The sequence below is a fragment of the Exophiala xenobiotica genome (assembly GCF_000835505.1).
Source record: "Exophiala xenobiotica strain CBS 118157 unplaced genomic scaffold supercont1.2, whole genome shotgun sequence".
NCBI lineage: Eukaryota > Fungi > Ascomycota > Eurotiomycetes > Chaetothyriales > Herpotrichiellaceae > Exophiala > Exophiala xenobiotica.
The window spans coordinates 4,126,159-4,150,480 of NW_013562493.1; the positions used below are offsets into that span (position 1 = coordinate 4,126,159).

At 51.0% G+C, this 24,322-nt stretch overlaps 11 protein-coding genes across 11 annotated transcripts; 4 read left to right on the plus strand and 7 right to left on the minus strand.

Moving 5' to 3' along the window:
• Positions 1–112: 112 nt before the first annotated feature.
• PV05_03735 (uncharacterized protein) lies at positions 113–1,315 on the plus strand (the record flags this gene model as incomplete). The annotated part of the gene is made up of 2 exons (XM_013464408.1): positions 113–704; positions 774–1,315. The coding sequence occupies 2 exons, from the start codon at positions 113–115 to the stop codon at positions 1,313–1,315; spliced, it is 1,134 nt and encodes a 377-aa protein (XP_013319862.1).
• Positions 1,316–1,588: 273 nt separating this feature from the next.
• On the minus strand, positions 1,589–4,240 carry PV05_03736 (uncharacterized protein; the record flags this gene model as incomplete). Its single annotated transcript, XM_013464409.1, has 5 exons — positions 1,589–3,133; positions 3,198–3,617; positions 3,677–3,946; positions 4,012–4,118; positions 4,175–4,240. 5 exons carry the CDS (start codon positions 4,238–4,240, stop codon positions 1,864–1,866), a joined length of 2,133 nt encoding a protein of 710 aa, XP_013319863.1. The 3' UTR covers positions 1,589–1,863.
• A 368-nt stretch (positions 4,241–4,608) lies between these two features.
• PV05_03737 (uncharacterized protein) lies at positions 4,609–6,434 on the minus strand (the record flags this gene model as incomplete). Its single annotated transcript, XM_013464410.1, has 6 exons — positions 4,609–4,885; positions 4,943–5,297; positions 5,363–5,560; positions 5,625–5,881; positions 5,951–6,153; positions 6,222–6,434. The coding sequence occupies 6 exons, from the start codon at positions 6,432–6,434 to the stop codon at positions 4,609–4,611; spliced, it is 1,503 nt and encodes a 500-aa protein (XP_013319864.1).
• A 641-nt stretch (positions 6,435–7,075) lies between these two features.
• Positions 7,076–7,891, minus strand: PV05_03738 (uncharacterized protein; the record flags this gene model as incomplete). Its single annotated transcript, XM_013464411.1, has 2 exons — positions 7,076–7,632; positions 7,687–7,891. 2 exons carry the CDS (start codon positions 7,889–7,891, stop codon positions 7,076–7,078), a joined length of 762 nt encoding a protein of 253 aa, XP_013319865.1.
• An 801-nt stretch (positions 7,892–8,692) lies between these two features.
• PV05_03739 (uncharacterized protein) lies at positions 8,693–10,647 on the plus strand (the record flags this gene model as incomplete). The annotated part of the gene is made up of 2 exons (XM_013464412.1): positions 8,693–8,933; positions 8,996–10,647. 2 exons carry the CDS (start codon positions 8,693–8,695, stop codon positions 10,645–10,647), a joined length of 1,893 nt encoding a protein of 630 aa, XP_013319866.1.
• A 790-nt stretch (positions 10,648–11,437) lies between these two features.
• Positions 11,438–12,257, minus strand: PV05_03740 (uncharacterized protein; the record flags this gene model as incomplete). Its single annotated transcript, XM_013464413.1, has 2 exons — positions 11,438–11,710; positions 12,021–12,257. 2 exons carry the CDS (start codon positions 12,255–12,257, stop codon positions 11,438–11,440), a joined length of 510 nt encoding a protein of 169 aa, XP_013319867.1.
• A 638-nt stretch (positions 12,258–12,895) lies between these two features.
• PV05_03741 (uncharacterized protein) lies at positions 12,896–14,170 on the minus strand (the record flags this gene model as incomplete). The annotated part of the gene is made up of 1 exon (XM_013464414.1): positions 12,896–14,170. One exon carries the CDS (start codon positions 14,168–14,170, stop codon positions 12,896–12,898), a length of 1,275 nt encoding a protein of 424 aa, XP_013319868.1.
• A 1,368-nt stretch (positions 14,171–15,538) lies between these two features.
• Positions 15,539–17,147, plus strand: PV05_03742 (uncharacterized protein). The gene is made up of 4 exons (XM_013464415.1): positions 15,539–15,847; positions 15,920–16,021; positions 16,089–16,596; positions 16,674–17,147. Exons 1-4 carry the CDS (start codon positions 15,685–15,687, stop codon positions 17,074–17,076), a joined length of 1,176 nt encoding a protein of 391 aa, XP_013319869.1. The 5' UTR covers positions 15,539–15,684; the 3' UTR covers positions 17,077–17,147.
• Positions 17,148–17,529: 382 nt separating this feature from the next.
• On the minus strand, positions 17,530–17,881 carry PV05_03743 (uncharacterized protein; the record flags this gene model as incomplete). The annotated part of the gene is made up of 2 exons (XM_013464416.1): positions 17,530–17,558; positions 17,611–17,881. The coding sequence occupies 2 exons, from the start codon at positions 17,879–17,881 to the stop codon at positions 17,530–17,532; spliced, it is 300 nt and encodes a 99-aa protein (XP_013319870.1).
• A 1,202-nt stretch (positions 17,882–19,083) lies between these two features.
• Positions 19,084–20,514, plus strand: PV05_03744 (uncharacterized protein). The gene is made up of 2 exons (XM_013464417.1): positions 19,084–19,603; positions 19,866–20,514. Exon 2 carries the CDS (start codon positions 19,885–19,887, stop codon positions 20,470–20,472), a length of 588 nt encoding a protein of 195 aa, XP_013319871.1. The 5' UTR covers positions 19,084–19,603; positions 19,866–19,884; the 3' UTR covers positions 20,473–20,514.
• A 62-nt stretch (positions 20,515–20,576) lies between these two features.
• PV05_03745 (uncharacterized protein) lies at positions 20,577–23,907 on the minus strand. The gene is made up of 2 exons (XM_013464418.1): positions 21,308–23,907; positions 20,577–21,252 (listed from the first exon to the last, which is right to left on the minus strand). The coding sequence occupies exons 1-2, from the start codon at positions 23,826–23,828 to the stop codon at positions 20,870–20,872; spliced, it is 2,904 nt and encodes a 967-aa protein (XP_013319872.1). The 5' UTR covers positions 23,829–23,907; the 3' UTR covers positions 20,577–20,869.
• Positions 23,908–24,322: the final 415 nt, after the last annotated feature.

Sequence of the window (24,322 nt, forward strand, 5' to 3'; positions counted from 1 at the left end):
TGCCATTATGAGACTCAAGAAGATTTGGGAAAGTGTCTCAGCCGACCTCATACGCCTGTTCCAAGTTGATCTTACCTCGGAGAAGAGCTCCGACTCACACACACACGGCTGCATGGTGATTGCTACGAAAAAACCAGATATTGACTTGCCAAGGGTTATCCGCGGCGCAAGATCATCCTCTTCCTTCTCAGCATCGGCAGAGAATCAAGGCCGTGAGATATATGAGAGGCTCGGAAAGGCTGTTGGAACAGGGGCCAAGGGTACGGTCGGCCTCTGGCGGTGCAAGTTGGGGGGCCAGCTGGTGGCTGTAAAGATTTTTCACAACCCTTTGCCTTTTGAGGCTAAGTCTCGTTATGACAAGGAAGTTCTTGCGGAGTATAACATAGGGAAAACCCTCAACCATGGCAACATTGTTGGTGTTCTTGAGCTCTTACAGGTTCAAGGTCGATGGTTGCAAGTGATGGAATATGTGCCCTTCGACCTCTTTGCCACGGTTGCGAGCAGAACCATGTCATTGGAAGAAAACAGCTGCATCTTTCGACAAATTGTCGCAGGGATTGAGTACATGCATGCCAAGGGGGTCGCTCACCGTGACATCAAACTCGACAACTTCCGCCTGGATCAGCATGGCATTGTTAAAATCATCGACTTTGGCACTGCAGTGCACTGGAAGAGTCACGTCCTCCGATGCGTGGATGGCCGGGGTAAGAGATCTCGGGCGTGGATGCCTACGCTTTGTCGTTGGTATTGCTGACAGCGTTTTCTGTGAACAGAGGTCATCGGCAGCGATCCATATATTGCCCCTGAGGTATTCTCCCCGTCCATCGTTTCCTACGATGCAAAAGCATTGGACGTCTGGTCCATAGCCATTATTTTCTGTACAATGCTTAGGGGTCGTTTCCCATGGGCTGTAGCACGACCAGAAAACACTGCTTTCGGATGGTTCTGCCAAAGATTACTGGAAAAAGCACCAATGAAGCAACCGAGTGATGAGTCGCAGATCAATCAGACTACGTTTGTCAGGAACGACGGCGAGGTGGCATCTGACAGCACAGATAACAACAAGGTGTTGAAACATGCGTCAGAGGTCTCGAACTTCTCCCGAGTAGTTGTCCAACAGCCTGAACATTGGAGTTATCTTCCAGCCAGATGCCATAATGTTATAGGAGGAATGCTGGAGATCAGCCCAAGTCACCGTTTCAAGATTCAGATGGTGCTACAAGACTCGTGGGTGCAGGAGATACCATTCTGCTATGAAAGAGAAAGTGGAAAACCCGTTGTCTCGGGACAGCACGAGCACCACTTGCGCGAGTAGTAAGTGTTGAAGGCCTAGTGCTGATTTGTTTACAACTCGTGGCGCACAACGGAGTAGGGACTGTCTGTAAATCCACTGTGGTCAATTTTGGCTCCGAAGCTAGGTGGGCGAAGGACGATAAGTAGGCATGAATCTTACCTTGCCGTTCAAATTGGTGATCAATTAGACGACCGAGTCCATAATGACAGGTGAGAGGTGAGGAGAGGAGGGGGGAGAAATCGCGTGTAGAGGTAAGACGGCTTTAAAAGCGGCAGCAAATGGCTTAACTGTTCCGAACGATGACGGCGCCGCTTTTAAAACCAGTTACTCCTGACCCACCCTCTTCTCTCCTTCTTCTCACCCTTCGACCTACGCTCTAATTCACCCGCGCCACAAAAGTCTGATTTCTACTATAGTACCCCTAGTACGCCTCGTCTTAAGATAGGTTCCATTATTGGCGACAACTCGGTGGCCTTCGTTTTTAGGTCCTTATGACGGGGTCTTTATATCTTTTTAGGTTACGTCTTGATCACGGTCCGCTTTCACGGGCGCAGACTGACCAAGATATTCTACCTCTCCAATGTTCCAAGTGAATGGAGTTCCCAGTCCTGGGCATACAGGTCGGTGAAGGACAGATCCCAGTCGGTCCAAAATATATCGTTCGGTGGAAGACTGGAGGCGTAGGAGTTGAACGCGTTCGAACCGATGCCACCGCCTGGCACGAATGGGCCGAATCTAGCCTCAACTTCAATGCCATCGTCCACGACTGGAAGTGACATGGAAGCGTCTGCGACATCGACGTCTTCATGGTCGTCGAAGGGGGTGGTGCGAGACGGTTCATCCAAACTCATTTCTGTCGGGCCCCTCTTATTTTCTCCCGTTGTGCCGGCGCTGGCGTTGAGGCTGTTTTTGCTGGAATAAGGGTATTTTCTTCGTCCTTCTTCGCCTTCGAATCGTGAGAGCGCGGACCTCATGATATCATGAGCCAGATTCTGACTCATCCTCGAGCGAACTCGACCTATTGATCTCGATAGTAGCGAGCTTTCTCCAAATCTATCGTTTCTAACGCCGGGATCTTGATAACTTGATGTGTGGGCTCCATCTTCCCGAACATCGCGGTCCGCCAGCCGACACACAAACTCAATAATGTCACAGACTCGAGACACCATGTCGTGTTTGAGGGGCGTTCTGTCCGCCTGCAGAGCAGTGAGTGCTTTGCGAATTGTGTTGTCGCTTAGTTTGCTACGCGTCGGGAATGTTGAAAAGCGCGTGATCTTCAGGAGAAACATGACTGCGTACACCAGAGCTGCTCGTTCGAAGCCAGTCCAAGGTCGAGTTTGTAGGGGCTGCGGCAAAGCCATTTCGGTGTTATCGCTTTTCCGTAGTTGAACAATAGCACCATCCGCAATAGCACAAGCTATGTCTATGGTCCGGTTCGCCGTCGTGAATCCTCGTGAGGCGCTGTATGCCTCCCCATCACGCCGTATGGCTTCGGGAAGACCGTCGCTGCAAGAATCGAAGAGCATAGCGAAGGAATAGAGACGCAATTTGGTCCAAAGGTAAAATACCCGCACCGTGGCATCCCAGTTAACCCACTCCCGAGCCTCAAGACCGTCCAGATCTGCCTCGAAGACGTGCATGACATGGTCAGGCTCTGGAAAGAGACCATCAGGTGTGCCGTTAAAATGGCCGAGAGTGTTGGTGAAGGAAGATGATATGAGGGAGATATGGAGCAGGTGCTTGAGAATCATCGGAAACTGCTCTGGCCACTCTCTCAAGGCGTTATTGATGGTGTAGTCGGCCTTTACCGTGGCAGGAATTCCCCACATGCTGCTCACCCTGTTTTCCCCGTTCACACTTGTCAGCCGCCTGGATATGACTTGGCAGATAGGTAGGGACGTACGTCTGATTGACGATAAAGCAAGCAATCCAAGTTTTCTGACGCGTCAGAATCGCCTTTTCGTTGGGAAGGCTCCAGTTGACGAAGTCAGCTAGGAAGGCTGGACGATGCAAGCCCAGAGCGAGAGCCTTATGAACAGCAGCCCCACAGTAGAGCCACGATGGGTTTTCACTCGATGCCCCATACGGAAGTGGCCAGTATGACAGAATGAGAAGAGCATGAATAAGAGGCATAGAGGGGATTGCGTTCTGGAACAGTACGTTCCCTGCGAGTTTTCGGATCGGTTCAGACAGACCAACAGCCAGGTCCCGACGAGTGATGCCGACTATAGCCCAGAAGAGTAATGGACACGACTGAGCTTCTTGGACGACAATCCCTACATCTTGTAGTAACGGGAAAAGTGGGTGGTAGCGAGAATAATACCTAGAATGGTCAGGAGTCAGAAAATTGAGGACTTCAAAATGCCCGGGCATCAAATTTACTCTAAGAGGATATCGCAAGCATTGTCAATGCTGATCGTTGTCGCTTCAAGGACTGGTGTGTCCAAAAAGAATAGGCTTGTCGACAACATCAAGCGCAATTCCTCTTTGCTCGGTAAGTCTTCGTTGAGGTGTTCATCCGGAATGTGGTCGCTAGGCGATGCATCGCTCTGAATGGCATTGCCCGCGATCGGCGGCGTGATTTTCGACGTTTGTGGTGAATGAAAAGCGTGCCGAATATCCTGAACCTCTTTTTCTAGAGTGTTGAGGCGACTATATAAGCCCAAAAGTTTTAGTACGCTAACAGTCAATATGCCACGAATGCCAAAGGCACTCACTCTCTCACTGCGGTGCGATGGAAGTCAGGGTCAATGACACAGCTTTTGCCCGCCTTTTGGCATCTCGAGCAAGCTGCTGGAAACATGTCACTGGCGTCACATCTCATCTGGAAACGGTGAGCGATTCAGTGTAGGCTTTATGACGGACGGTGCTTCAATCTACCTTCATCTGTCGACAGTGGATACAAGCGGCACCTTTGTGCCTCTTGCGCTTTCCTGAAGACGGCATGTTGGTCGTTCTTTGAGTCGAGAGATGAGTCAAGGAGGAATTGGCGAGTCGTCGAAGTAACAGGTGACGCGTCAGGTGACACTTGCCTACTCTGGACGTAGTGGCAAGCTGCCGCATGCATGAAGTACTAAATACACTGGGAAAGCGCCCCTTATACATTCTACTCTGTGCCAGCAACATATTGCTATAACCATTCATTGTATAGCAGAGAAGCTTGGCTAGAGAAATGGTGATGGTTGTTGGGCAGGTCGGCCCTTACCAAGGGTAATTCTCGTGGACCCGTCCCGCTATAGAGCTACCAAAGCTGATTCAAACTTCAGCTCTTGAAATGATCGAGCTGGCATTTGTTCCACATCTCCCCACAGTATTCATAGCCAGAATCTGAAATCGGGGTGATCATCACCAATTTCTTCGACCCCAAGCCTACGCTTTTCCGCCGCCTCTAGACTGTGCTGGTTTTTGTCTTTTTTCTTATTCAGATGGTTGATGAACAGCATAAAGACTGGAACCAGCATCGCGGACAGGGCTGAGGCAGTAAACCCAAGACCTTTGCCTCGGTGGTACTTTGGGGCATCCGTAAAGATTTCCAGCCCCATGACGGCAAAGCACTGACCGCAGATCATGATGAATGCTAGTCCACCAGCCCTATGTTAGTCACAAGTCAGTACGAGTGCTCGACATGCTAAAAGCGTAGTCACGTACCTCTTTGTATAGCCGATAACGTTGACGTTCATCCAAGACTGTATCAGTATGACTTGGGGAAAAGTACCCATGCCAACCAAGAAACAGCCCGCGTATGACAGACGTCGATTCTTGCTAATCAGTAACATCAACCAGCCAGCCGCGGCCAAGGCGAAAGATCCAGCAAGGTAAACCCCCCGTCTCTTGGTCTTATCCGATGCAATCCCCGTAAGAATGAGCGTTATTGCAATACAAACATATACCGGTATTGTGAGGAGTTGCGTTCGCACTGAACTGTAATGCAAGCCGCGCAATATGACAGGCAAGAAGCCGGAAAACGAAGTGAGGCTGATGTTCATCATGCTATAGAAGAATGCTGTATTGTGATATAACGTCAGCAAAATTGGAACATCCACTCCAGGCCAATGTCAGTTTACTCACCGTAACACCAAATCTTCCTGTCCTTCAACACCGCAATAAGTTGATGGACTTTAATGCCTGTGTGAGGCGTATTGAAAGCTTGCTTGGACCGACGAATCGCTATCTCTTTTTCAGCCGGGCTGAACATCCACCGTACGCGTTCCGGTACAGGGGGCAGTAGCAGCATGACAATGAACCCACAGCCAACTGATATAACGCCTTTTCGAACGTCAATTGATGTGCAAAATTGCAAGGAGAAAGGAAGTAGAGACGGATAACTCACCCTCGATCAGGAAAATCCATCTCCACGCAAGCCAGCCATTCACAAGCTTCATGTCATTTTCTATCCCATAGGCAATCAGCCCGTTCATGCTGCCTGCAACGGCGGACATGGCAAAGAAGATGGCAGCTCGCGTAGCCAATTCATCTAATTTGTACCAGAACGTCAAGTACAAAACTCCTGCTTGGAGGAAGGCTTCAAAAGACCCAACGACTGTCCTTAAGCCAGCAATGGTGCCCCAGTCGGTAGCCTTGCACATACTGTGCGACAACAAAGAAGAATAAGTTGGGGTTCACCATCGAAACAGACGGGCTTTTCCTTCAACTTACACAGCAGTGGCCATCCCCCAGCCAATCATAGCTATACCCAGTTGGTATTGTGGCTGTATCTTCCGGATGAATATAGTCGCGGGAAGCTGAAAGACGATGTATCCGATGTAGAAGAAAGCAACACAATTGCTGTATTGCTGGGAAGTCATCTCGAGCTCTTTTGTCATGCCAGCCACTGCAGCGTTACCGATGTCACCACGGTCCTGCGAAACGCGGGCACAGTTAGTTGACATTCAATTAGCCACCGAGCGTTGATGGAGGGATGACTGACCATGGAAGCAAGAAAGTACATCAACGATAGGAGAGGAAGAAGGGTCAGGTCCAGCTTCCACAGCAGCTTGCGCTCTGCTCTTTTTTCTTCTGGAGATAGCTCGACCTCTTCATGCATCTTGATCCCATTGCTATCTTTCCCTATCGCCTGTCCTTCGCAAGGGGCTTCGCAGTGAGCCGCACCCATCTCTTTCTGGACTTCCATTTGTGACATTGTGAAAGATAGAATTCACTGAATTTGGACCGACGACGGAGAAAATTGATAAGCGAAACTCCTGCGTTTGATTCAATTTTCCTCCTACTTATATTTCTGGAGGGAGGACCTCCTTGATGTCTAGGGAAGTCCGGCCTGGATGGGGTCTCCGCATCTCGACTTCAACCAGTGGTGGAAACTTGGGGCTCGCCTATTGTTGGTGGAGCTCTGTGCCGGTGCAAACTTCGCTTGGAAGCGGTTTCGCTTCAATGCCGGGTCCGGCTTCGTGAAGCTTCTTTGCGTATACGAATTGAATGGCAAGGAAACCAACCTACGGAAGTACGTGCGCATAGGTGCCAATCTCTGTCTCGTGGCTTGGCTAGCTCCGCGAACCCGAACCGGTCGTGGCAAGATTAGAGAGAATCAACGACCGGAGCACGAAGGATAGGAGGTTCGTTGCGGGTGCGCAAGGCACCAGGAGGGTTAAGACCACAGGGCACTAGCTATATTGTTAACTTAGTGTGTTGGGCTAGACTATAACTCGGTTCATTCTAATGTCCAGTTCTTCGCCCAAGGGTTCGACCTATAGCATATCTCTCCTCGCTTCAGATATTACATGGTCCAAATGACCCTAAATAATCTCAGCCCCAGCAAGCAAAAGTTCAAAGAATGGCCAGAGCATTGCTAGGACTTGCTATCCCACCCGGGACGTCCAGGGGTTGGCTAGCGAGAAAGAAACTCCACTTCTTTTGTCTCTGACATTCTTCAGCCAAACTCTCCAAGTCCCACACCTCTCCGATGGGCATCCCCCAGCCAGCGAGGAACACCTCATGAAGGGCGTGCTTGAGATCAGAGCCCTGGTCTGGTGGCCAAGCCTCGTATGCATTGGTATCTCCAGCAACGGCAGCAAAGCCCGTCTCCCAATGCCATTGAGCCATCTCGAGTGAGTTCTCTACCCCTACAAACTGGCGACGGGGTCGGCGAGCTAGCTCTTGCTTCTCCAAGTCGTTATATTGGAGGTAGTCTTCTGTCCAGCCTGTACGGATGAGCAGGATATCTCCTAACTTGAACTCGGTCTGCTGATCCCGAGCGCATTGCACTAGGTCGCTCTTCTTGATACGATGTGTGGTGAATGCATTGTAGGTGACGCCCTGCTTGTTTGCCCATCTTCGATAGTCTAGGAGGACTCCTCGCCCTGCAATAGACTTTCTTGAAATGGCTGACTCGTTGGTTAGCCGCGATTGAACAGAAAGCTAACAGCGAAATCGGGTACCTTGAATGCCGCAGCGATGGTTAGGATTACTTCCTGAGATATCCTCCTGTGTCGTGTTGTTGTAAAATCTCCTCGATATTTGATACCCGACGTGCCTCAGTCCATCCCAATGACTTGAACCTTGGGTATTGATTGTTAATTCATCGTCGTTGCTCTGTGGCTTAACCTTGATTCTGTGGGTGCAGGGCTTGCGGTCTGGGTTCATTGGGACAAGTGGAATATTGATTGGGAGGCTACAAAACCAGGCTGGTTAGCTTTCACACTCTGAACGGAGGGCTGGTATAACAAGCACATGACGTTTCGAGGATGATCGTGGTCACTGGTTGTGCTCACTTGAGACTTATCGTCTTTCCCGTTATGATTTCGGCTTTCGCAGCTAGAATTGTCTCTTCTGTCAAGAGATTCAGAGTCCCCAGCTCATCATCGCTACCATACAGCCCCCAGGCAGCAAACGGTGGATCCGATTTGTTGAGAGGCAGCGATTCGAATGGTGGACGTGACATTTCTTATCCAGCGCCAATACCAGCGCATACCGTTGCAGCAGCGACCGTAACTGGTATATATAGGTAGGTCACTCAAATTAGGCTGCTCCTATGCCGATTGATGTTGGAATATAGCCAGCGTCCGCAAACAGGGCCCAAGAGAAATGGTAAAGGTTGCATGGACAGCACGTGCGAAGGCGCAATATACGACGACAAAGCCGGCTAAACCAAGACAACCCATGTGAGAGATCGTTCATGGATATGTCAAAGCTCAATAGACTGGCTTCGAAAAGGACTGCAGACTGTTGAGCTTTCGAAAGGACGGATCCGCGGACGGGCCGATTTCGCTTGGAGAGCGGTTCCGGCTCACCAGCGAATGGTCCGGAGGGACCCTACCAGGCTACCACCAGCCCTGTGGGCTACTCACCCAGCACCCCTCTGATGAAGTTGGCAGACATTATCTACTCCAGGTCCACACAACTGCTGAATTCCTCAACCTCAGGCTCAGAACAACGAGACACAAAATGGAGAAAGGACTCCGTGTTTTCACGCCTATTGGCATGCTTGGTTACGGTTTCAGTGAAACAATATTTTGGGATACCCTCAAACAAGGAGTGGATGCCATCATCTTGGACAGTGGCTCAACCGACAGTGGGCCGTCGAAGTTGGCCCTTGGCAAGCCGACCGTGTCGAAGCAGTCGTACGAACGAGATCTGGCCCTTTTGGTCGCTGGTGTCCATCATTACCAGAAGCCGCTGTTGATAGGTAAGACAATTCTCCTATCCAGACAACAGCTCTTCTAGGTCATGGTCTCATTGTCGTATTAGGATCTGCAGGCGGAGACGGGTCTAACTCTGGAGTCGATCTCCTTGTCGGCATAATAAAAAACATCATCGAGCGAGAGGGTTATCGACCCATGAAAGTCGTTCACATCTACTCAGAAATCGACAAAGGAATCGTGCGAACAAAACATAAAGCAAGACTAATTCGACCATGTAGTAGCGCTGTGCCAGAGCTGAAATACGATGACATTGACCATGCAACCAAGATTGTTGCCCAGATGGGCATGGAACCCTGGTTGAAGGCCATGGAGCAACACCCGGACTTTGATATCATCGTGGGAGGGCGGACATACGATCCAACGCCCTACGCAGCGTTCTGCGTTCTCAACGGTATCACAAATCTCGGTGTAGCTTATCACATGGGCAAGATCATGGAGTGCGGAGCTCTATGCTCGACGCCGAAGAGTCAGTCAGCCTTGGCCATTGTTCGCCACGACGACTTCGAGGTGACCCCACTGGATCCTTTGTCACGATGCACGGAGGTCTCGGTTGCAGCTCATACGCTGTACGAAAAGACCAGGCCAGATATTCTCCTGGGCCCGGGCGGCGCCCTCCACCTGGAGACGGCCAAATACGAACAACTACCAGACGCGAGAAGTGTCAGGGTTTGGGGCGCGTCTTTCGTGCCGGAAGAGCAGTATACGGTGAAATTAGAAGCCGGAAAGGTCGTGGGATACCACAGCATGTGCTTTGGGGGGATCCGAGACCCTATTTTGATCTCTCAGATCGACGAATACCTTCGCAGAGGCAAAGAACTGGTCACCCAGAATGTCAACTATCCCTTCGAGCTGGAGTTCCGGGTGTATGGCAAGAATGCTGTCTTGGGTCCGTTAGAATTGCGGTCGGAACCTCCATACGAGGTGTGTGTATGCGCACATGCTCTGGCGGGCACGCAAGACGAGGCCACTAACGTGGTGCATCTCGCCAGGGTCTTTCTGATGCATTCATCGTACCCTCACCAGCGCGCGACCGCCGGAAACTTTGCCATGCCGTATGCACCCCTCGATATCCCTCTAGGACAGATTTCAGAGTTTTGTATCTATCATCTCATGCCAGTGACTGATCCGACCGAGTATTTCCCCATCTACGAGCAGACAATCCGAGGACCCACTGGCAAGTCACTCAGCACTGGGCCGCAGCAGCTTCCTCCGCCCATACCCGAGCCCAATGGCCACGTCAACGCATCACCTCCGGCAGAAGCAACGGAGTTTCTGGGGGGAAAGCCGAAGCCAAAGCTCAGTGGGCACACTACTGCAAACCCACAGGTTGCGGAGGGGAACCCGACCTCCGTCCTCCTCAAGGAGCCACCTCCTGGCCACGTTTTTCTGGCAGACCTGGCCACGTACATCCGGAGCAAGAATGCAGGGCCTTACGAGCTGACATTTGACGTGATCTTCTCGGACGAAAAGTCCAAGGACATGGTGAAGGCCACCAACGTACTGACCCGAGCAACAGTGGCTCAACTTTATGGAATACAAGAGGAGGATGTCATAGCCAGCCTGTGGTGGGATCCAGCATTGGCGTTCAAAGCCACCATCAAGCGGCCACGAGTAAGCGGTGGGGTTTGGGAGCATGATGCACACGGAGCACAACAGCACGTACCGCTGATGGAGTTGGCTGTGCCGGTCTCATCTTGACCTTTGACCATTACTGGGGGAGGTCATCACCAGGATCCCAACACTGAGAATTTGTAACTTTCTGTCTCATCGTCCTAGGTGGATGAATGCAAATGCAGTACGAGAATTGGCTACATGGGCCATGGCTCTGGCTTAGTCCGGTCCTGACTCCTTCGCACGCATTGACGAGGTCCGTACCTTTCTCGTGCGGAATTCAGATATTTGGGGTGTAATGACAGTGACCTCGTTTATTGCCCGATGCCTCATTCAAGAACCCTGAAAATGGTAGTATACTGCTACTAATACAACTCTTGAGGGGACCCACCAGAGACAACCGTAACCAACAAAACACGAAATATTGGCAGCAAGGCTGTCTCGAGTTTCTCACTGAGAAGATCCTCAGAAGGCCACCAGAAGTCTATTTACTCGTCCGATTGTTGCTAGGTCATAACCGGAATGACAAATATCTACCAAGTCCCTGGCGATATTCTTTTGCAAATCGCGCAGTACATATCGTTCGAACCATACGGTACGAGTGAAACAGGCGGGGACTTACTAGCCCTCTTGTATTATTTGAAGCACTTCTATCTCATGACGGCTTTATAAAGCGAGATTATTGCTGTCACCAAGGACTGCTACCATACCAGGTAGCCTTACCTTCTACGAGGCTACTTCGTACGTATTCCAGTCAAGACAGCCGAGCCATCGAGGTCAAAATCGGCATAAACTAAGACACGTTTTGAGACTCCGCGAAACGAATAGACATTCATCTCCTTCACAGAGAACATCCGGTCTTCTCGACTGCCTTTCTCTATGCCTCCCTTTGCTGCAGGCCTTCCAACCACTTCCTCACATTCGGCCAATCTCCACCCTCGGTGCCCAACTTCCTTGCGAAGATGGACTCAATGCTGAATCCCATGAGGATATCGGCTGACGTGACGTCGTTCCCCACGAGACACTGTCTGCCCGCGCCCTCTGACTCGAGCCAATTCAAATCATTTTGGATATTCGGTGAGAGACCTTTCTCCATTTCCGGGAGATGCTCGGATGCAGCTTTAGGGATGCGCCAGCGCGCATAAAGGAGCTGGAAGCAAGCAGTCAATCCTCTTAAGATCTTTGTGGCAATGCTCAAGCTCAATATACTGTGACACAATCTCCTTCCGGGGTGCCTGTCACTCAAACAGGGGAGGGATCAAGACAAGAACTCACTGCAAGAGCATTGGAGCATGAAAGTCCCCTCTGCAGCGTGCCATCCATTCCCTCACTTTGGCCCTCGCAGCAGGCTGCTTGGGCAGCAACCGGGAGGCAGTGTCGTAAATCTCGCAAAGGTACCTGAGATATTGACCTTAACTTAGCGCCTCCAGCTACCGGTACTGACATGGTCTTGGTCTCACGTACTCTGCAATGGCACTGCTCTCTTGGATTACAATGTTTCCATCCTGGATCACAGGACTCTTCCCCAACTTGGTGGGGATCTTGGCCTTGAACTCCGGCGGCGCGAGCCCGTTCGGTGCTCGACGTGAAAAGACTAGCTTGTACGGTAGCGAGAGCTCCTCCAGTAGCCATGCAATGCGAATGGCTCGACTAGCACCAAGGAAGTACAGGGTAATGTCCGAATCGTGCTGGGCCATGATGTCAGGAGACGACGGTCAGTCCCGAGCAGCAGTGCAGATTCTCACTTGTCTCTTCTTCTCACCCTTCGAGGCGTGTCTTCATTGCTCGAGACGAACAGCGAGCGAACTTCATCACTTTCTCCTCCCTCCGCAGGAAGGAATGCTGTTGCTGTCGGTCTGTGACGTCAACGACATAAAGTTCTGGGGAAGACTGAATCGCCGGACATGAATCATTTTTGCAGCTCTTCTCTCTCGACAGTGAGCATGCATTGGTGCAAAGCAACAGCTTCCGTTTGCGGACGCTCTGGCATCAGCTCCTCAAACGAGGATACTAGTATTTAACGAACGTTCACTTTTAGGCCAGCTCACATCGACGAAGATTTTCCGACTCCGGCTAGCTGCTTACTTTTTTCGCCCCAGATGACGGCTCGGAGGCCGAAAAGTCAACTGATACAACTGTGCAAGAAATGACTACGGCAAGCAAGCAAGAACAAGGGTCGTTGGCTGAGCAATGAAGACGACTTTTGATTAAAACTATCACTTTTTTCCAAGGTAAGGAATATTATCATGATTAGACGCCATTCCAGAAGCTGGTATCTCCGGTCCCACCACCAACTCCGTGCTTCGTGCAAGCATAGATTACATTCAACATTTCTTTACTGGATTTCAATCAAAGCAGGTCCGAACAAGGTCGCCTTTGCCACGGCATCAGCATCGGCAAAAGGCCCAGCGTTGGAAGTGACAGCCGCAATGGTGAGACCGAACATCAGGTTCTCCGAGAATGGGAAGTTGGCGGAGAAAGTGACTTTGCCTCCGTTGTTCTGTGCTCCTTGGATAGGCACAACAACAGGGACGTTCTGCTGGTTGATATACACCAAGCTCAAACCCTGGCCGCTGGCATATTGGCTGTATTGACCGGTGGCCTGGAAGGAGAATTGGAGTTGCTGGTCCTGGGCCTGGACTTGTGGTGTTTCCAGAGCAAGCGCGCCAAAGACAGGGAGAGCAATGGTGTTGGCATTGGGGCAGGATCCGGGGATGACAAAGTTTTGGTTCAACGCAGAAAAGGCGAATTCTCGAGCAGAGGCAGTCAGGAAAGGAGCTTGACTGGGTATCTCGCCGAGCAGTTCGCGGAAGAAACCGTTCTGTTCGCCTTCCTGACCGATAACAGCAGCAACACCTCGGATCAGACCAGCATCTCCATTCTGGCCAAAGTGGACTTGCACGTCACCCAGGGTTCCGAGGACGACATCAGTAAAAGTGGAAGCCAAAGCGATGGCATCTTGGAAGTTGTCCACCGGCGCGTTGTACAGGCATGGCTGGATCGGACCGGCGTTGAAGTGAGCCAGGGCGCCGTTGGCGTTGAGCTGATGGAGTTCCTCTTGGGCTTGGATGGCAGTAAGAGCTTCGATGACCGTCTGTCTTTGGTTTTGGTCTTGGAATTGGTAACCGGGGAGGTTGTTGGTGACGTTGGCCAGGAGCTCCGTGAAGTAGGCAACCTCGAATAACTCGTTGAATGCGATCAATCGAAGAGATGTGAGGTCATCGGCAGCTGGGGCAGATGGAGGTGGTGGTCCATTAGGAAGAAGACCGTGAGCCTGTTGCTCGATCTGTGTCAGAGCCGCAGAAGGGTTCTGAATATTGGGAAAGCCATTCTGGAGAGGGAACTTGAAAGGGTTTGAGCCCTGGCTTGCCGGCGAAGAAGGGGTCGCAGGACCGGATGTCTGTTGGGGAGGAGCACCGCCAGTTGCGCTGGGTGTGTAGTAGCCGTTGCTGGCCGATGCAGAGCTTGACGGTTGATTGGCTTGGTATTCCTTAAGATGATGAGTTCGGTCGCCATAGAAGACTGAGCCGCGCTTCTCGACAGGAACAGCTGAAACGAGAGAGGCGATGGCCAAAGAGCCTAGGACTGGTGCCAATGAATTGAAATGCATGATGATTATATGGTGTAAAGTTCGAGTGAGTGTGTCTTCAACAGCAAGGAGATGTTCTGCGGCAGATTGAAAGAGAGTAAGAAAGGTCGGAGTATTAAGCAATAAGGCGACGGAGCTTGATTAAAGTAGTGAGATCTTGTCCTTCTGAGAAAGTGAGAGTTGTTCTGTATGAGTGAGAGCTAAGACTAGCGAGCAAGGGTCATTGGGTTCTATATACCTGTTGGGCGACCATGGTCACCGATGGGAGGCCATATCAAAGCACGAGTATGGGCCTAAGATTTGGTACGATCTGGGGGCTGAGGTGTGGTGGGTGGAGATTGCTGTGCTGACGGCCTTCTGCTGCGATCCGTTTGAGGGATTTCGTGCTTACCCATTTCCGTATGCTAACTTGGGACCGCAATCGTTGGTCGACCAGTGGCCTGCGCTTAGCAAGCACCCGACTGGTCGATGTTACCACGAGCTGCGAAGCGAAACGGCTGCATTGAGATCGAGCTCGTGCGCATTTCTATCTTGGTGTCGCACGGAGGCTGGTCGCCAACGGATAACCACAGTAGACCCGTCGTACCAATCTGCCTCCAGAACGATCGGTCTCGTCGCAGCCAGCGCCGGCCTGAACGAGCGTCAGCAACACCCAAGGGTAGATGCGCCACGAGTATCAATGGCGCCTGGACCAGGTGGTAGTTTGGAGATTCAGGCGGTCAGAGCTTGTGCGAGAAGGGCAAGATTCATGATGCCGGCATAGCTTTAGTGCTGATGAGGAATGGAGAAGAGAGTAGGTGGAGAAAATCCTCGGCAGAAGGCCAAAATCCAGTCGCTAAATTTGAGAGATCAACTAGAGATCTAGCGAGCTTGGCGGCCTAGAGAAAAACAAGCTTCTCAAGGTTTAATGCCGACGAGGCTTGGCCTGGCCAGTGCTTGGCTTAGCATTGGCTTGGCCACACTTGGCTTAGAAATGTTTCTATTCTCAGCCACAGCCACAGTCACGTAACCGTACTTACCAAATCACCTTGGCTCTTCGTTGATACCTTGTTTGCGAATACCGCTCCTCTGATCAATGCCTCTGTATGTGCCGCGGGAAAACTCACACGGTCAAAGCACTGTTCTCTTCGCATAACATTCGCAATGAGGGGTTTATCACCTCGAAGGCTATTCTTGCTCCCAGACTGATGAGAACAGGATGCTTGGCCGCTACATTACAGGGTGAAGCCATCGACATAGCGATCCCATATTCGGTTCAGCATCTTGGAGCCGACGCTTTCTGTACCTTGATCGTGTCGCATATGTTACGGGGTAGAAGCCGAATGTATTTGCAATTGCTTTCATGAAGTTGCGCAGGTCTCGAATTTGACAACTTGACTGCTCCAGCCGCGGACGACCATTTCTTCGTCCCGGTTACTAACATCTACTCTGCACCACTGGAGACTCATCTGCGGAGAATCAGCCCGACCGGACCGACCCCGCAATGGGCAACATCCTACCAATATAGCATCATGCGGGCCTTTTGATGACCCCGCATGCTTCGGTACAACGAGAAGATTGACTGTGTTCCTTGGGATTTTCGTCTCGTTGATGTGCTACAATGTAGAAGTTCAATCACAATGGCGACCGAGACGATAACAAGACCGGAATCCTTATCCATCCCGAAATGGTCGCAAGTCCCAGAGACCAAGCATGACCGTAAGTGGCGCAACGCACACAAAGTCGCACCAGAGAAAAACAGGCAGGGCTAACCACTCTGTCCCGTGCCAGTGGACTGGGCAGATCTAGTGACGCTTGACCTCGGCAAATTCGATACACCAGGCGGAAAGGAGGAATTGGCTGCTCAACTCTTCGACGCAGTGAACAGGATAGGTCAGACACCGAGAGAGTAAGAGACCTCGTAGTTTAGGATACTGTACTTACTTGGCTTTCGGGATAGGATTCTTCTACATCACCAATTTCGGCCTGACCCAGGACGAAGTCGACCGTCAGTTCAGCTTGTGCAAGCAGGTCTTTGATCTTCCTGCCGACGAGAAGATCAAATATCGGGCCGACCTCGAGAACGGTGGGTACAACGGATACAAGCCCCTCGGCACGCGGGAGGTCAAACCAGGCATCCGAGATAACACGGAGATCTACAACATCCCGAAATTCACGGCACAGTACGAACGCGAACACCCGGCCGTCGTCAAGCAGCACTGGGACGAGATCCAGCACTTCGCAAAGTACATCCACTTCGAGATTGTGCGGAAACTGTTAGTCCTCTTTGCCATTGTGCTTGAGTTGCCCGAGGATTTCTTTCTGAAGAACCATCGCTACGAGGGAAAGAGCGACTGTCATTTCAGGTACATGAAATATCACCGTCGCACGCCGAAGGAGAATACACAGTTAGACAATGTCTGGGTCAAGGGCCATACGGACTTTGGAAGTTTGACACTGCTCTTCAGGTAAGCCCAAGCCCGGGTCCCCAATGCGCCTGGCTGTGTTCATCTCTGGACTGGACTGGACTGATGGACATTGTCAGACAACCCGTGGCCGCGTTGCAAGTCCGCACGCCCGAAGGTGAATGGAAGTACGTCAAGCCGTACCCGGAGAGCATCACCGTCAACATAGCAGACGCCTTGCAATTCTTGACGAACGGGTTCTTGAAGAGCAGTATCCATCGGGTGATCGCACCGCCGCCGGATCAGGCCCACATCGACCGTCACGGGGTCCTGTACTTTGTGAGGCCGGAGGATGACACCGAACTCGTTCCCATCAAGAGTCCCGTCCTCGAGCGTCTCGGGTATGACAAGGCGTTGGACCAGGCGACTGTGGGGCTGACAGCTGGGGAATGGGTCAGGGCACGTGTCGCGAAGAACGTGAGCCGGCAAGGCAAGGAGGAGGAGTCGATCATCAAGGGTGTCAAAGCGAAGTACTACGACTGAACGGAATCGAGCATTAAGGAGCATAGATATCATAGCAGGTACCAAAGTCCGAAATACAATAAAACAAAGAACACTTTTCGCCATTTGAAACCCGGTGTACACCAATCGTTCGAAGAGGAAACCTTCGAGTCCCTCGTCACCATCATTCATGATCATCAGCGTGCCCTTCGACTTCATTCTTCCTTGATCATTGTTCGGACCCACTCGAAGAGACAGTTGTGGTGGGTGAGTTCCTGGATGACCTGGAGCTGACATTCACACCATGCTTGAGCTTGACGTGCCTTCGGACAGCGTCCGGCCTGATCGACGCGTAATCGCAGGACTGGCATCTCCGAAGGTCTTCATCGGTGACCAACCCGTGCTTCTTCTTCTCGTGCTGCTTACGACGTCTGTTCTCGGCGAATTCAACCCCACAGCCTGGCTGAGAACATTTGAACGGCGTGGTATGCTTGTTCATGTGTCGGTCGAGGTCACAGCGACGTCTGAAGGATTCGGAGCAGCGAGTGCAACGGTGCTTGTTGCTGCTTGACTCACGGGAGGACGCTGAGCAAGGAGTAGGTAAGTATGGAGACTGAGGGTTGAAGTCGAATTCCGGAAAGAAATTGAGATCTGGGCGGTGGTCAAGATCTACGTCGTTGCTGGTAGGAAACAGGGTGGAGTCGAAGTCCGGAAAGAAATTGAGATCTGGGAGGTGGTCAAGATCTACGTCGTTGCTGGTAGGAAATAGGGTAAAGTCGCTGAAGTCGATGTCATCCACATAGTTCATGTTGTTGAGAATATCGTAGTCAAGATTTGAGAGGGCCATGGCGGTGGGAGAACCTGGCTGGAGGTCGCATAAAATGTGGTGTTGGCTGGTGTATGGACTGCAACGGTTTTAGCCTGGAGCCGATGGAGTACCAGCAAAGCGTTGTTGGTGTACTGAGTCTGCAAGGTACCGACAGAGGTCAACCGACGATATCGGACCTAGATGGATAGAAGTGGATAGTGAGTTGCTGGCGTGTGATGCCTTTGGAGTATAGTGAAGCTCAACTGGGGATCAATGGCCAAAGTGCGCGGAACCGTGCTCGATGGCGAACCATGTGAAATGGCGAGGAGCTGTCCATGTTGAACTCGGGTATGTGGTCGTCGTCGGGGACTTTGATCATTTTCCGACCATGCCAATTTAGAGGATCGTTAGACATCAGCGAATGCGAACAGATGTTTGTCGAGGACGACCTGTCATCCCCATGATGATCCATAGGCAGCCAACAGTGCGATAACATTCCGAATGTTGCAAAGGACTCGGCGGAAGTCGACTTCTCACAACCAGGGTTTGCTGTCTCTGAAGGAAGACCTTCATTTTGACGAGCCGACCGATGAATGTTGACCTCGGTATTCATCATCGGTTCCCCTTCGACGTCTAAAGAGATCAGGTTGTAGGGCGGGGAGTACGCCCCATACAGATGTGGTTCCTCCATGAACCGGGAACAAAATGTCAAAAATTCCAAAAAGTGCCCTTTCTTGGCTACTCTTGTGAGACCTTGAAGGCTTAGCCACTCCGTCGGACACTGGCGGCATCGAAGCAAGGACTTGTGCTTGGGTAACCAGGCAAAGGAGAAGAGAACTCTGGAGTCTGGGGAAAGCGACGGGCAGGATGGATGGAGGGATTGCGGATGTTAGGAGAGAGGTGAAAGAAGAAAGGAAGTAAGGCTTCAAGGCTGGAAACGTGCCCGGTTTTGAAGTATGAGTAACAACAGCATTGAGGGGCCTGTTGCCTGTGGCCTACAATCTCCATCCATCTTCATTCGCTCGCTTAGACTGCGCCTCCTGGCGATGGACAGACGAGATAAAATAGGAATGTCTGGCAGGATTCAAATGACGACATGCAGGAGTTCTCCACGGTTCTCATAAGTGTCCCACGTCATATCCCATACAATTCCTATACAATGACTCGGTCAGTCCAAATAATTATAATGGCAGCACCTCCTGGGGCTGAGCAAAAGTTCCACCACTTCTGGTGACAGGTCCGACTCGCTTCCTCCAAGCCCGCTCAACTACATATGCTCTGTCCAGTGTTGACTCGGCCAGTAGGACCTACATTGTGATCAGCTCTTTTTGCTCCCAAGTTTAGCCGAGGCTTCCCGCATCCAGCCAATTCTCGAATGCTTAGTCATCCTGGTTGTCCTTCAAACGCTTGAGAACGCTGAAAGACATTGATCTTCCAGATAGAAGCCCGACTTTCCTATTGTCGACTCGGAGCTGGAACAACTTACAACAACGAAACCTTTCTCGACCATGAGCCTGTCATCAGTTGTGTGGCAGTACAATGGCCGAACGCTTGGCAAGGCTGCGGACAAAGGGGAGCCCACCGTTTTCATTGTCCTTCCAGACAAAGATAGATCGTCAAGTATTCGATCATCTCTCTGTGTGAATCCTAAGGACGGCAGACTTCGCTTAGTGGCTCGGGATTCTTTCTCCATGTACATCAAGAGGCAAGAGGGCGGATGTTGAAGGTCCAGCATGGTTAGTTACCGCCACAAGAACGAAGGTGGGTTACTCCTGTTCTATCCCGTACAGCGACATGACCGTGTGATAAAGCACTTTGTACTCAAACACCACCACGGAACAGATGATGAACAAAGAGGTAATCGAAAAGGGTGTTGAATAGGATGCTTCCGAAAGACGATCCATATATTTCGTATACATCCAAGTCTCAGTCTCTGCGATTCTCCACAGAATAACTGCACCTATCACACATCAAACACAAAATTACCTGATATCTTCGGAAACATGAAGCTCACAACGACCAGCATCCTCTTCATCCTCGCGATGACGGCATCCGCTTTGCCAGCCGCGGACCACACCGTCGTCACGGACGCAGCTCCATCCAACTCTGCCGCCGACGTTCCCAGCTCCACAATCGAGCAAGCAGCTCCAGCACAACCGCTCAACACTTCTGACGATTTCGATGAATCGTACGACGACCACCACCACCAGCTGTCTCTCCAGGCTCTGGCCTACGCGGCTTCGGCCCCCGATGCCGAAGCTGAGAGTCATCACGACAAGAGGTCCCCCGGCTCCGGAGCGATGCAGCCCAAGGGACAAAAGCAACAGAAGGATGCCAAGAAGCCCAAGCAGTACATGTGGTGCACTTCGAACCGAGACTACTGCACTTCGTGGTACGCAGCGCCCGGCGAATCCTACAAGGCGAGACGCGAAGTGGAGAAGCGCGACGGAATGTCCAACACCGCCAACAAGAAGGACCAGGAGGTCTGGTGCAATGCCGCCGGCAAATGCGTTTACTGGTATAAGGACAATAAACTCGACGTTCTTGGTACCACGCCATGCACTGACAAGAAGAGAATGGGTACTGATCCGGCATGCCTTCGTGTGCCGAAACACACAAAGACTACCTAAAGTTAGGGTTTGAAGGAGCAGACTACACATAATGTATTCGGTCATTAGTTCCATCCGTCAGAGTAGAGCAAATTGTTCTTCCAATCGAGGATTTGATTCCAAGAAGCGTCCATACGTGACCTTTGTCTAGAAATACGACGTTATTCTGCTATCTCCCTAACGATAGTCTGGATGCTATCCTATTACATATTGTGGTATCGCAACCACTTGCTCATGCCGTGGCAGGGCCGTACAAATCCGGATCTTCATATTCCTGATTTGAATTTCCAGGTGCGGCCGGCAATGGAGGTGTGAGCCTGAATAACGTGAACCGCGATGAGGGTGCAAGCCTGAATATCAATGACTTCTTCATATCTGGAATCATTGACGCAATCGTTGCACGGATCGAGTTGATGAACTACATAAACTCGATTTCGTCTTCGGAAGTGGCTCTTTCTTTGCCCTTTCCCTTGTCTGTTTTCGTTTCCAGAGCCGAATATGTTGCGTCAGGATCTGGTTGGATTCTCCCACTGTCTTTGGTGCTTGAACGTAACGGTTTTCTTTGTGTGTCAGATGCCAGATTCCTCAAGTATGCGACTTCTTTCTCGTTGAGCTCGACCTTGCCATCTTTGTTTAGTTGAAACTTGAGGCTCATCTTATCGATGACTTCCTGCGTTGCCGCATCAGGTGTAGCGACCTCTCGTGCTTCCAAGCTGGAGACAAGTGCTTGGTTTTCTGCATTTCCTTCGAGAAGGAATTTGAGACACATGACGGCGTGCTCTTTGATGTAGGGGTTACACGCTAGATTGCGCATTAGTGGAATGCAGATTTAAATCTGGGTCAGGACACTACATACCATCATACTGCGTACAGCTTAAGATTGTCTCAAGGCCGCCATGTTGTCTGATCTGGTTTTGTACAGTTGGAGACTTCCATACCAAACTCGATAAGACCAACACTATCAACTTCTTAAGATTTCGCCATTCAAAATCTGCAGGCTCTTCGGTCACTTGTGGTGGAGGTGGAGAGTGCGATGTCGGCGGTAATGATTCAGCTTCTGGTTCAATTGAAGCCTGTTCCAGTTTTTGCGTCACCGGATCGACAGTAGACGATGCATCATAAGGTCTTTCAACAGCAATCGGGCCCGACTCCTTCGTATCCGATTCAGCCTCTTTGAGTGCTGTGCCATTAGTCGTCGCTTTTGCAGTTGGAGGGGGCATTGTCTTTGTGAGAGAGACTTTGGCGATGCTATTGTCAAGCTCTTTGATCAGTGTGACCAGATCATATACGATCTCCCACTGGACAAGCAGGCTCTTCCAGTCGTTGTTCTCGGTCAAGACGGCAAAGAATTCCAGGAACTGATAAACACCTTCATAAACTCTCTCCATATCCCACAGATTAAGTGGAAAGTCCTCAGCCAACGCTAGTCCGGCACGAATCTGACCCTGCAGATAGATCAGAGCGCATGTCTCAGGGATGATGTTGCCACGGAACACAATAAAAATGTACCGAACCGTCAAGACATCGACTCTGCTGAGAGGAGCGGGCACTCGTGATTTCGGTTGTGGTTGCTCATTTGAGTTCTGGACAACCGAAGCAGGACTGTACTTGGCCCGGAAAATGTGCGTAAGGATTTTGATAACCACAGCTTGGGCAGGAGAGATAATATCTTTCGGCTGTCCAAAGTCTGAATAGGCGTGAGACATCAATCCGTTCTTGAGAATGGCTTCCATGATCTGAACCATCATCTTGAAATAAAACTCGTCATCAGGAAGATCCCAGGCCGCAATGAAGATCAGTAACTCTCTCAACACATTGCGTCCTGCTTCCTGTGCGAGCAAGATGTGGCAGCGGACCGCCTGCATGTTCTTAGCACCGTTCCGTTCATTGTTCTTGGACCCGAAATTATCGACGATACCCGCTTGAATGATCATCGGAAGAGCTTCAATTTCGGTTGGTCCCAACACAAGAGGGACATCTGTGAGTAGACCTCTTTCTTGATCTCCGGAGCCACGATAATCTTCGTCATCGTCCTCTTCCTCTTCCTCTTCCATACTATCCTCGACACTATCAACTAGGTCGTCGTCGTAGTCTTCAGGATTGCCGTCCTCGTCATAAGAAATGTCCCCATTCTCATCCACAATCGGCCCGGACTCATGTAAGCGAGCCATGAGTTCATCCTTCGCTTCCTGTAAAGTGGCGGCCGCAGACTGTGCCGTCCTAGGCATGGTCAGATCCTCATCCGTTAAGTTTTGACCTGCTTCGGCGAGACCACCATAGGAAGCCACGTTGGGTACGTCACGTAACTGCGTCCGACGTCCCTGGCTGTTAGTGGCTTCCCCGTTGGTGACGCCTTCAACGCCATTCTGTTGGCTCTGAGCAACAATAGGTTCGCGAGGCGGTATATGGCGACGTAATTCTGCTCCTACTTTGAGAAGAATGTCGGGAGTGGCGTCTAATTGGCTGACCGTCATACCAGCGAGTTTCGCCATGTCGCTTTTGATCTTGTCCATGACAACATTCATCTGTGCCTGCGCCTGTTCGTCTGGCTCTTTGTTGATGCTCATCATGTCGAATAGAGCATGTACATCGTCGACATTGTATCCCGGTGCATCACCCGATTCTCCTTGGTCCTGGCGAGATATTTGTTCGGCAGCTAATTTGATCCGCTCTGCTCGTGTACCAGTTCCCTGATCGCTTTCCCCTTCGATTTCAGGCTCTTGATTGACATTGTCATCGTTCTCGTGCGCCTGTGCCTGGCCAAAGAGATCCAGCCATAGAACCAACTTGCGTTGTTCGTTGTGCATGATAAAGTTGTGCAAGAATTGCAGGCATGTTATCAACAATCTCTTGTAAAGGTTGACCACCTTTTGCCATCTCTCCTCGTTCCTGGGATTCTGTTCACCATCATACCCTCGAGCAGTCACGCGGACACAGACGTCGATTAGTCTGAGTATTTGTTGATCAAAACCCTTCTCAGCGGCAAGGTTCTGAGCCTTTTTCGTCGTTGCTAGCAGGTTGCGCGCAATGGTGCATAGATCATTCAAGCGCTCGATGTCCTTCACCAGAGAGAGGTAATGCGCGGCAATCAGCTCTGAGCTGCTTCCGTTGAAGCTTGAGGCGGGAGGATTTTTCCAGGCAAAGGATTGCTGTTCAAGCGCAGGAATGGCAACGGTAAGAACTCTAGTCAGACCTTCCCATACTCGAGGATTGAATCCCAACGCTGAACGGACATCGCTCTCTTGGTGTGACTTGTACAAAATTTGTTTTCCCGCAATCAACAAATGTTCCAGCCTCTTGTCATCGATCAGTCCTCTGGTCTCGTAGTGGGTTTGTGTCCCGGCGACGACGATTTGTAACAGAGTAGTTGCGCTCATACTGACACGGACAGAGACACATAGTCAAGTATTTGAGGATAGTTTTCGACGAGAACGAGCGCCCACTCACAACTTCACCTGTCGCCGACAGCAAAGCGCAGCCCGACACCCCAGACTGAAATCAAAATCCACCCGCGAGACCTTCCATTTCTGATGACATCATGGGAGTCTTCGTTCCACCGTACACATTTACTACGGTGCTACAAAAGTACTGAAGTCCGTGGACGAAAACGACACCACCGACTATTTGTGTCTGTGCAAACACCTGCACAACGTTCGTCTATCAGTCCGTGAAGGCATCAAGGATCGACCATACTGTTCAGTTCAAGCACGCGTTAAAACAAAAGAGGCTGCGGTCGAACAGTCACTCTCTCATGCTTACATTCAGTCACGTTGTGCAATTCAACCTATTCGTGAGCTGCCGCTTGGTCATGGCAGAGGGTCAATTGCTGGTCGGCCTACCCAGAGGCATCCTTCCATCAAGTAATGGACTG